The 11,359-nt window shown below is 48.2% G+C and overlaps 5 protein-coding genes across 5 annotated transcripts; 3 read left to right on the forward strand and 2 right to left on the reverse strand.

The window, feature by feature from the left end:
* Positions 1-42: 42 nt before the first annotated feature.
* Positions 43-1,184, reverse strand: UREG_00673 (pantoate-beta-alanine ligase; the record flags this gene model as incomplete). The annotated part of the gene is made up of 2 exons (XM_002541113.1): positions 43-1,103; positions 1,157-1,184. The coding sequence occupies 2 exons, from the start codon at positions 1,182-1,184 to the stop codon at positions 43-45; spliced, it is 1,089 nt and encodes a 362-aa protein (XP_002541159.1).
* A 529-nt stretch (positions 1,185-1,713) lies between these two features.
* UREG_00674 (uncharacterized protein) lies at positions 1,714-4,532 on the forward strand (the record flags this gene model as incomplete). The annotated part of the gene is made up of 7 exons (XM_002541114.1): positions 1,714-2,269; positions 2,341-2,559; positions 2,621-2,876; positions 2,933-3,605; positions 3,663-3,974; positions 4,037-4,293; positions 4,355-4,532. 7 exons carry the CDS (start codon positions 1,714-1,716, stop codon positions 4,530-4,532), a joined length of 2,451 nt encoding a protein of 816 aa, XP_002541160.1.
* A 1,347-nt stretch (positions 4,533-5,879) lies between these two features.
* On the forward strand, positions 5,880-6,632 carry UREG_00675 (uncharacterized protein; the record flags this gene model as incomplete). The annotated part of the gene is made up of 1 exon (XM_002541115.1): positions 5,880-6,632. One exon carries the CDS (start codon positions 5,880-5,882, stop codon positions 6,630-6,632), a length of 753 nt encoding a protein of 250 aa, XP_002541161.1.
* Positions 6,633-7,690: 1,058 nt separating this feature from the next.
* UREG_00676 (uncharacterized protein) lies at positions 7,691-10,017 on the forward strand (the record flags this gene model as incomplete). The annotated part of the gene is made up of 4 exons (XM_002541116.1): positions 7,691-7,700; positions 7,768-7,802; positions 7,880-8,006; positions 8,057-10,017. The coding sequence occupies 4 exons, from the start codon at positions 7,691-7,693 to the stop codon at positions 10,015-10,017; spliced, it is 2,133 nt and encodes a 710-aa protein (XP_002541162.1).
* Positions 10,018-10,602: 585 nt separating this feature from the next.
* Positions 10,603-10,857, reverse strand: UREG_00677 (uncharacterized protein; the record flags this gene model as incomplete). The annotated part of the gene is made up of 1 exon (XM_002541117.1): positions 10,603-10,857. The coding sequence occupies one exon, from the start codon at positions 10,855-10,857 to the stop codon at positions 10,603-10,605; it is 255 nt and encodes an 84-aa protein (XP_002541163.1).
* Between the last annotated feature and the right edge of the window lie 502 nt (positions 10,858-11,359).

Here is an 11,359-nt window from a genome sequence, read left to right on the forward strand (position 1 = left end):
ATTTGAGACGAAATGAATTGGCCATCAGCCACCAAGCATGGTTCAAGGAACTGGTGCCAGGATAATATTGTCAATTAGCCTTACCGGAACGGTACCTCCGCCCAATCCACAGTCCTCCCCAGGCTGTGGAGCTTCGAGAGGGTACATTTTGACGGCACCGCTCAAGACTGCTCCTTTTGAGCTGTCAACTACGTCTACCTCCTCAAGTGACTCCGGGTCTGCAAGAGAAATATAGTCCACTTCGAACTTTGCTCGTTGTGGCGGTTGCAAACTTTCCTGCTCCTTCGAGATAGCAGTCGCGATTCTGTGTGCAGCTCCTAAAATATCTTCTCTAGTACGTTTGCCAGACAAGTATTTCTTTTCAGCCTCTCTCAGGGAGGCCGAGAGTACCAGGCCAACTTTCCGGCGTCGAGTTCCCAGGTATACATTGCGAGAGCTCAGAGCAAGTCCATCTGGTTCACGAATAGTCGGCCCAATCTTTACTTCCGTATTCACATAGAGGTCTTTGACCATTCGCCTAATGACCACGGTCTGTTGTACATCCTTTTGTCCAAAGTACACGCGCTCGGGTGTGACAATATTAAATAGCTTCATACACACGGTTGCAACTCCACGGAAGAAGACAGGACGGGATGCCCCTTCGAGTAAATTGGCAAGAGGGGTAATGTAAACAAAAGACCCCTTGCCGTCGATCTCGGATGAGGGTGGTAAAGTAGGGTACATAACTTTGGTGGTAGGTGCAAAGATGGCACTGATGCGTCCTGAAGCAGCAGAGGCAAGCTTATGGTCTAATTCCTGAAGCTTTTGCATATCCTCCGTCCATGTGCGGGGATAGCTCTCCAAATCTTCATTCACTCCAAATTGCGTGGGATTCACGTAGATGCTAACGAAGACGTCGGTGTTCTCTCTAGCCGCTTGTTGGATTAAAGAAAGATGCCCATCATGCAATGCGCCCATCGTGGGAACCAGCCCAACCGTCCTATTCGAGAGGAGAAGCCGTTTTCGGTACTCACGGAGTGGTGAGACATCCCGGAAAATTTCAAAACCTGGAGATCGGGCATTTGCGGCAAAGGTTGTCCCGTTGGCAAATCTATAAGAGAAGGCTTTGAATATGCAATTAGCGCCATGTCACCATAGCAATTGACTCGCGACTTACTTGAGAACCTCCTCGCCCAGCGGGACATCTTCCGAGGCTACCCCAGCAAATAAACGCGAACTAGAGACCTTTTCAAAGCAGTGGGATATATTGCAACCATTGGAAACGAGAGTGGATATTGCGCAAAAAATAAATAAAAGACAGCCAACTCTACATTGTGAGTCAATCCATTGAGCGACGACTGCTGCGATGTCCCGCCGCCTGCAGGTTGTCGTTGATCCTGCCCAGAAGCGATCTCCAGTTGACGCTTTCCCCGGGTCGGACTAGCGCGGCTCCCTGGATTGCCGAGGTTGAAACTTAGCCAGCGGGACGGAGAATCTTAATTCCCGAATTTGGGACGAGATGGATGGAGACGGGTATCTTGTACTCCAGGTGTCGTCTTGCTTCCATTGACAGCGTCGGGGTTATCTTTGGAGTTGATTTGGAGTGATGAGGACTTGAGACTGAGGTTGTGGACTGCTCATGAAGTTCTCCCCAAAAACAGCCTTGCTCTGACCGCAACCCATTCCCTTGGTTAACTACTTCGGCGCATATAACTAACGTCTGGCTAATCCGCAATGCCTTCAACGAAGCCAGCTGAGGATCCGCCTACTTTTGCGCCCGATCTCGAAATTGTCGGAAATGAGGTTAGGATTCAACCCACTGGCTTCACCGCCGGCACTGCTACCGGTGATGGAGATGTCACGGAACGCCGATTAGTGCAACAAATGGGCCGCTTTCGCCAGAACCCGTTCGATTTTCTTCGAGAGATTAGCCTGTTTGTATCTGGAACAGGATGGCGCGCATACGATGACTTTGTCGGTCAGCCAATCTTCTACTCCGGCTTCACAGAGAAGGTGAAATCCGAGGTTCTGAGCCACCCCTTACTCCAGGGTAAAATTGCCGAATTGGCGGAATTGAGAACAAAGGTGGAGGAAAAAGAAGGGTTACTGAATGGCCCTTCAAATAAAAACGGTGAAAAGAGCATCCGGCGGAAGAACGAGATAATAGCCAATCTGCGTGAGGTGGTCGATACAATGATTGATAATATGATTTGCAAGATGGAGAGCAAGACGTTTATTCGGGGGGCTTATTATCTCTGTACCCAACTTCTTACGCGGGCCTATCACCAAGGTAAGATTTCTTTCTTTTCTATTCGCTCGCAGTTCAAAACTAGAGTTCGGTCCTGAGTGCGAAATATGTAGGAATCCATGTTTCCAGTGAAGAGGTCCTCCGTTTAAGGGCGGTAGCCCGAGAAGCAGCAAAGGAGAAGAAGTCTATAATTTTCCTACCGTGCCATAAATCTCATGTCGACTATGTATCGCTTCAAATTATTTGCTACCGCCTTGGAATCGCTCTCCCAGTTGTCGTTGCTGGAGATAATTTGAATATTCCTCTTCTAGGTCCATTTTTACAGCATGCCGGTAAGTCATATCACAACATACGTCCGTCAACTCGACGTCCTATGTCTGAGAATTATAATAGGCGCAATGTGGATTCGACGCAGCTTCGGTAACGACCCGCTCTATAATACGCTTGTTCAGTCCTATATCGATACACTTCTTAATAATGGTTACAATTTTGAGTGCTTCGTTGAGGGCGGTCGCTCTCGGACAGGCAAACTTCTACCGCCAAAATACGGCATTCTGAGCTTTTTGCTTGATAGTGTCGCTTCGGGTCGTGTGGATGATGCCATAATATGCCCGGTCAGCACGCAATATGACAAGGTCATAGAAACCGAGTGAGGCCCTCCAAAACATTTAACTTTTGAGCTATCTTATACTGATAATAAAATAGGTCGTATATCAGTGAGCTTCTTGGACAGCCAAAACAAAAGGAGAACCTTAGGGATTTCCTCTCTTCGTCTTCGGTTTTGTCCCTCAAGTTGGGACGGGTTGACGTCCGGTTTCACGAGCCTTGGAGTTTGAAAAAGTTTATTTCAGAACAGTTGACGAGAATAAACAAAGCGCCCAGCACCACACAATTGACTGATACAGCTGAAAAGGGTCGTATCCTCAGAACTCTCGGCTATCGGGTCCTTTCCCAAATCAACGACGTCTCGGTAGTAATGCCCACAGCTCTGGTCGGAACTGTTCTTTTGACACTACGCGGACGCGGAGTCGGAAAAGCAGAGCTGGTTCGTAGGGTTGACTGGCTTTGTGACCGTGTGAGAGCTAAAGGAGGGCGAGTTGCACATTTCTATCGAGCTCCAACGGAACATGTGGTAGATCGTGCTCTCGAAGATTTGGGCCCGAAGCTGGTTGGTGAAGTGCCTGGACTTGCAGAGCAAACTTTTTACGCTGTGGATCGGTTTCAGCTTTCATTCTACCGCAACATGACCATACATTTATTCATCACTGAGGCGCTGGTATCTGCTGCGATGTACACTCGTGTAAAACAGGGTGGTGGACCAGCAAACCAACGCATATCCTATGACGAATTAAAATCTCAAGTTTCGTTCTTGTCACAGGTTCGATTATGCTTGATACTACTCTTTTACAGCTGCTCATGCTAATTGATCGTTTAGATTTTCCGTGGAGAATTCATCTTCCCCCCGGAAGGATTGACTGCGAACCTTGAAAACACTTTGAACGGCTTAGAACGGGACAATGTCATCAAAATCACCAGAAACCCGACGAACGTCCCTGTAGTCATTGAACTAAGTGAGCAGGAACGGCAGTGTGGGCGAGAGAATTACGATTTTTATTGCTTCCTTATCTGGCCGTTTATCGAAGCCTGCTGGCTTGGAGCCGTCTCCCTTATGGGTCTTACGCCGCCCCTTTCTAGCCCACAGGCGTCGTGGATTGACATGAAGAAAGCGCACGATAGCGCCCAGCTGGTGCGTAGTCTGCATTCACTAAGACTTTTACTCTTATTATTGTTGACAACTGCGAAATACAGCTAGGCAAAACGCTTTATCACCAAGGAGACCTATCGTATTTCGAAGCTGTAAACAAGGAGACCCTTAAAAATGCATACCAGAGATTCGAAGAAGAGGGAATCATAATTGTCGCAAGAAGCAAGCAGTCCAATGCGCCTACAACGATACGAATCGCTTCGCAATGGATGCCTGAGCGAGACCCCCAAACTGGTAAACTGCTTCCTCGTGGCAGGCTCTGGGATTTCACGGACCTCATAGCCCAGTCGCGGCGAGAAGGGTAAGTTGAGCTTCCTTTCCCCCCTTTTCCGTACGGCGTTTTTGACAACCATTGTCTCTAGTAAAAACCGTCGAGACGGTGCAACCGTGTCTTTCCGGGTTTTATCCATGAGTGATGCAGTTGGACAGGCGCTATTCCAGGCAGCCTTGTCACCGAGCTCGACAGCGTCAACAGAGGACCTTACGCTTTCCACAACAGCGAAGAGACGGAAAGCAATTGAGACACCGTCGAAGTTATGATTGCTATGGTTCTCCTAACTACTTTTGATCTCTTTCCTATTTATACCCCAGGCTTTTGCCAATGTCATAGAACTTGAAAGTTCAATTAGGTGGAATTCTGTAACATAAATCATGCATTGGATCAAGTCAGACTTTTCTATGGGATTTTAATTTTCATATTCATATATGAACTAAACTGCTCGTCTTGGACATCTTTGACATCAGTAGATTCAATAACTTTCAACGTACAAAGGAAGCATGGTCCGGCGTTCTTGCTTGCAAGGACCATGTGCTCCGTGTGACCATAATGATGAGATAGCCCAAACATCTCTAGCTCGCACACTACGTCGGTCCATGTAGTCTTGGATTGCCTTGTATTAGCATCAGTGAACATTGAAATATAGCATTGGCATTTAAACCTCATCACTCAATTTTCTTCCACCAAGCACCTACATGCTTATGCATCCCTAGCACAATCTGGGTACAATCCCTAGGTATTCATCCATCAATGTGAGTGATCCTTGTATCGCATCAAATGCCTTGTTGGGTTTCCAGAGCATCAAGAATATTGACATCAACATGGCAAAAGAACATTTTATCTCCAGATCGAGTGAACATGGTGTAATATGGGTATGAGACTAGTGGTCAGGACGGAGGATAACATATCAAAGATAATGAGTAGCATCCTGCTGCATTACTTGCTCTCCAATGCTATGGTACATGTTTCGGAGCCAGTCACTGCTAGGTACTTGCCTACCTAGTTCCTCTTGTTATCCATATCAACCTATTTGTGGTATCTTGTTTTGCAAAGGCCTTTTTCCATCATTGTCCCTTCAGCCACGCCATGGCCATCCCGATTAGTCGTTCATTACCATATCTCACGCCGAGAAAGGAAGCACACAATGAATGTGATATATTTCCTGAATTCGCTTTCTCTTCTCTTTCTGTTCTTCAATACCCTCATCCACAAGGCTGCTTGCTTGAAACACTTTCAATTCTTTTCCCTTTCGTGACCAAATCTTTTGTCCACTGTCAGAGGCATCGTACCCCTTAGTATCCAGCTTGTTATTTGAGCCATCAGTAATCAAAGCTGCCGGCCTGAATCCGACTTTTTGCTATCCTTTGCAAGCCCTGACACTTTAAAACCTGAGCTTCACAATCTTTTAACCTCGTGTCCTCCTTCGGAAGCCCTGCTCTCCCTTGTCCTTCCTGCCTTCTAGGGACATACTTGTTGCCCCACGAGCTGATCTGGATTCTCCTTAACCCAGACTCTTATCCTCAACGCTTAAGGTCAGCATATCCCAGTTAGAACATCCCCTTAAACAGGCGTGCTCTAACAAAAGGTCCAAGCAGAAACGCCCCCGAACGATGGGTATATCAACAGTTCCAATCTCCGCCAGTTCTCTGGCTGCACTGGAATGCACCACGCCCATCCGAGATGGGGATCACATTAGCGTTATGGACCCCTACCGCCTAGAGATCTGCCAGGACCCCGGCTGTGCAACTATCAGCAAGGAAAACGAGCAGCCACGGATCCTTCAACCTTTTCCAATAGTCAAACTCGTTCCCTCAGGCCCGAATTCCCCGGATCCAAACGGCCGTCATATTTTCCTCCACTGCACCGCCTACGCCGCCAACGGCGCTGGCCCGCTCAAAGACCGTCTGGACGGCACAACAATCATACCAATCCAGCAGCTTAACGGGCCTGACGGAAACCGAGAAAACTATTTCATTTTCTCAAATCTTTCTTTCAAAATTCCCGGGAGCTATAAGCTCAAATACACCCTTATCGAGGTCACCAAAGGGCGGGTCTTCCAGTATGCAGTGGCTCGATCCCAAGAGTTCCCCGTGTTCGACCAAGATATAAACGCCCACGGGGTGCCAACATCGCTGCAACTTACGCTCACGCAAAACCGCGAGTACAGGAATTGGTTTTCCCGTAGCTTTGCTGAAGAATCGTTCACGAAGACACCAGGGATCTTTAGAGCAGAGTCCGTGGTTCAACTGGAGGCCCCGATTGCCCATATTTTCAACGGCTGGGTAGTCAATGCGCGACTGGAAAGATTTGGGCCGTATGGCAATATGCAGGTGTGGGAGTGTCGAGAGCCAGAAAGGGAATAACTTCTCGAAAGGTATGGGATCCAAAGGCCTCTTCCTTCTCATCTCTCCCCATAAGGTGAAGCTGGATGCTAACGGACGAGCAAGTGCTTGGTTGTAGGGAATGAAAAAGCTTTTATATAAGCTCTTTTCTTAAGGACGACTCTTTCTTTTCAACTTGGCGAGCATTGTTGTGTTGAGCGTTTCTTGCCTTCTTGTATGATAGATGCTGGAATCAATAAACGAAACGTCGAATTCCCCCGGATATACTGCGTCACCAAAGTGAAACATCCATCCACCATGGTCAAGAAGGGCCGCCTGTTCTGAGAGCCCCGCACATCCAGCCAGTCAGGCCATGGTCCCAATGGCCCTGCATAAAAAGGAATATCTCCCGCAGCGCCGACCCGCACCACGCCTCCATAAGGCGGAGAGTTGACGTCCAAAATAGTAACAAGGCTCGCTTTCAAGCCAACCACATGCTGCCCCGACACAAAGCCACCACACAGCATTCCTCCTCCCAGGTCCCGCGTGCGGTGTGCTCTTCATCAAGATGTTTCTTTTCTGTTTGTGGTGGAGGGTGGCACTGTGACTAAGCCGTGTCTCAGATGGCGTATCGAATACAACGCAATACGCGGCAACGTCACTCTTTGGGCAGGTCCCTGGTAAGTGACCGTTTTAGCCTCTCCACGGGCACCCATCGCCGCCCGCTGATTGGCTGTAATTGTTTCCTCCGACACTCAAACTCTCCCGTACGCGTAATCCCATACCCCCCGGTAAAACAGGGATGTATATTCGGTACGGCTGCTGCTTTCGACATCGCGACTCAAAAAGGCGTCTGGCTGTCTATTTCGCTTCTGGCTTCGACTTCAATTGTTCTGCGCCCGCATCTTTGCTCTTCGTCTTCGTTTCTTCTTCTTCTTCTTCCTCTCTTGTTCTTGCCGCTCGTTACTCAAGGACCTGTTCAGCTTTTATATCTTTCACAAGGGGGCAAAACTCCTGGCCAGCTCGGGCAGATTTCACTGGATAACCTCGCGTTGCGCGGGTTCTGCCATGTATTTGGGGAGTGAGTGATTAGATCACCAATGGGCAAATGTGAGTTTTTCCCATTCATGGGTTTTAACGGCGTCAGTCACACTAACTACCATTCCGTTGTGAATAGGGAGCTACGCCGTGATCTTGGACGCGGGATCGTCCGTACGTCTTGCCTTTTTGTTTCACTAAATATCACACCGTCCCTGCCGGCAGGAACAGGATCTAATAGACTAGAATAGGGGACTCGCGCCCATGTCTATCGATGGCCCGATCCTGTAGTGACACGCCCAAGCGCGAAGTTTCGAAACGTCGAGAAGTTACCGGAAATCAGCACGAATAATGAATGGACTAAGAAAATCACCCCTGGTGCGATCCCTTTTTTATTATGCGATCTTCTAGTATACTGACCAGTGCAGGCGTGTCATCCTACGCCCAGAAACCGGATCGACTGGGTCCCGATCACCTGAAGCCTCTCCTTGACCATGTCCTCAATGTTATCCCCCCTGAAGCGATACGAGAAACGCCAATATACGTCCTTGCTACGGCCGGCATGAGACTACTATCTCCGCAGGATCAACGGCATATTCTAACAAGCGCGTGCTCATACATTCGCGAAAACACGAACCTATCCTTGCCGGATTGCAGCGTTCACGTCAAGGTCATTGATGGGAAGACGGAGGGCCTGTATGGATGGATCGCCACAAACTACCTGCTGGGAGGTTTTGACGAGCCCGAAAAGCATAATCATGGCAAGGATCACCACACGTATGGCTTTCTGGATATGGGCGGTGCGTCTGCACAGCTTGCTTTCGCCCCAAATGCTACGGAAGCGCGGAAACATGCAAATGACTTGATTTTGTTACGTCTAAGGTCAACGTCCGGACGGCCTCAGGAGTATAAAGTTTTCGTGACCTCGTGGCTTGGGTTCGGCGTTCGAGAAGCAAGAAATCGCTATGTCAAGGCGCTGCTTCGGGAGACAGCTTCCTCAGGCACTCAGAAACGTCCAGATCCTTGTCTTCCCCAAAAACTAAGTGCGACTATCGAAGGAACTATCTTACCTGCCAACGCACCAATTTCAACAAAAAATCCTTATTTTGTTGGAACCGGAAAATTTGACGAATGTCTACGACGGACAATGCCACTACTTGCAAAAGATGTTCCGTGCGAAGATGATCCCTGCTTACTGAACGGTGTTCATGTTCCAGCTATCGATTTCGACGTCAACCATTTTGTTGGAATTAGTGAATACTGGCATACGACACATGAGATTTTCGAGATGTCGCATAAAGACAAAGCATACGATTTCAACACATACCAAAACCGTGTGAAGGAGTTCTGCGGTATGAACTGGGACGAAATAAGGAAAGGAATATCCGGGAAGAAATGGGGCAAAAAGGTCAACGAAGAAAAGGCATACGAGGTCTGTTTCAAAGCCGCATGGATAATAAACATTCTCCATGATGGAATTGGCATTCCACGAGTAGGACTTGAGAATACCCAGAGTTCAGCCACGAATGGGACCAAGGAAGTGTTGAAGCATGGCAAGGAAAAGGGATACTTGGATCCTTTCCAAGCCATCCACAAAATTGACTCCACAGAAGTCAGTTGGGCTCTCGGAAAGGCTGTTCTATATGCATCTTCGAAAATGCCGCCTGCGGAGGACACCTTGCCTGTGGGATTTGGCAGTAATGTGCCAGGTATCCCAAACGACTTCCAATATCCTGCATCACCACACGTACCTGTGCTCCTGCCACAACCGCCTCAAGGCTCTTATACAAACAAGACTGGCGATCATTGGCATGATTCGCTGTTCGATGGTGATTCCCCTCGTCGAATTCCAGGAATTCTCCTCTTTGTCTTGATCATTTTCATCGCTCTCTTCTTCTTGTGCGGTCGGGAGCGAAGGTCGCGTCTTTACCGCAAAATCGGTTTTTCAAAGAGTCGAGGAAGTCCTCACAAGCGAAGAGGCTTACTTGCAAAACTCCCTTTTCTTCGGCGTGCTGTATCTCCAACATACGAACGCGTACTTGAAGAGGGAGCTCGACATTTCGAACTTGGAGGTGTAGATTCGGACGATTCCGATCACTCTCCCACAACCGCACTCCATCCCTCAAAATCTGCTCCCGGCTGGGGAAACCCGCATCACCATCATCATCACCCCACGCTCAAATATGCCCTCGACAATTCTTCAACTCATAGCATCGGATCGGCGTTGGAGATGGAAACTATCAAAAATCACGTTGATCGAACGGGGCTCGTCATTCGGACTGAGAGTCGAGATCGACTATCTCCTCTTACGCTTGGTCCAACTCTGAATGGTCGAAAATCGAGAACATCAAGTCCTGTGAGGCATAAAACCCCGTTCTCAAACATGTGATAACTTCTGTTCTTTTACGGATTTTTTTTTTTCAGAATTAATTGTTGGGGTACGGGATCCGACATGGCGTTACCAAAAGCTGAGCAGTTTTCCGCTTTCTCCTTATTTCTTTTAATATTCCGATAGTCGGGTTGGCGTCGGTACTTGGGTTATTAGGGGTGGATCGGGGCGGAAAAAAGGGGGCGGCATTATCAATCCTTATACATTCATTGCTAATGAACATGGTTCGTTCTTCATGGCTTTTTTCCGTTCGACCTTGAAGGAGTCGCTATCAAATTTTATTCAGCTGCGGTACATATTTTTAATTATACTGAATATAGACATATTGACGACATGGGTTATTACCTTACGGTCTGCATCTGCTGGCTTTGTTAAAATAGAAGAATAAACCATTGTAGGCAAATGGTCAAAACTAACGACCAAAATACCAAAGGGCCGCCTTGCTCCCCGACTAATAGATATCATAGAACCTGATTACTAGGCACCTCACATCCCAGAACTCCGCAAGACATTTCTTTAGATGGAAAACCCTCACAATACACCACATTCTAGCGTGGGGAAAGAAATATTGTACCCATCTACTGATCACATTTTCATATCCACGTCTCCTTCCTCATCCATCGCCCCCTTCGGTATCCGTCCCTCGTTCAACTCTTTCTCTAACCTAGCAATTTCTTGCAGACTCTTCGCCTCGCGGATCATTTTCTCCACCCTCTTGCGCTCACTGGCCGTTAACTTTACTCGTACGGGCTTCTCGCCCACTTGTGACGGAGAGTACCCGCGTCCTCCGCTCGCTGTCGTCGTTGCACTGACATCAAACGTGCGCGATTTTATGCCCATGATCTTGGACGCGAGGGAGGACGGCTGGCTGGCAGATCCAAAGAGTTCGGCGGCTTTGGCGCGTTCGGAATCTTTGACTTTTTGGTAGTCGAGGAACCGGACGGAAGGGAGGAGCCAGATTACCCAGTGGCGGTAATGCTATCATGGTTAATCGGTAGTTAGTAGGCCAGGACGTATAAAGTGCGAGCAAAACGGCCCCCCAATGGTGATGATGTTTTTGCTAACCTCCTTTCTCGTCACTGGATTTTCGAGGAGATTCAAGTGCGTCAGCCTCGATAGATTCTTTAGCGGGTTCTATATCCGCTAGTTCTGTGATATTATTCGCGGTAAGAACCAGCGTCGGGAGGTTTGGTATGGATTGCGCCGATTGAACGCTGGATATGCGAAACTCGGTTCTTCCCTAGTAGCAACCTCCGTAGACGTGGGGGAGGAAGGGAAATTCTAAATTGAGAAAAATCCTTGTCGGTGAAATCAATCGCATCTTGATCCTGTTGAACGAAAC

The sequence above is a fragment of the Uncinocarpus reesii genome, genomic scaffold (genome assembly GCF_000003515.1).
Source record: "Uncinocarpus reesii 1704 scaffold_1 genomic scaffold, whole genome shotgun sequence".
Lineage (NCBI taxonomy): Eukaryota > Fungi > Ascomycota > Eurotiomycetes > Onygenales > Onygenaceae > Uncinocarpus > Uncinocarpus reesii.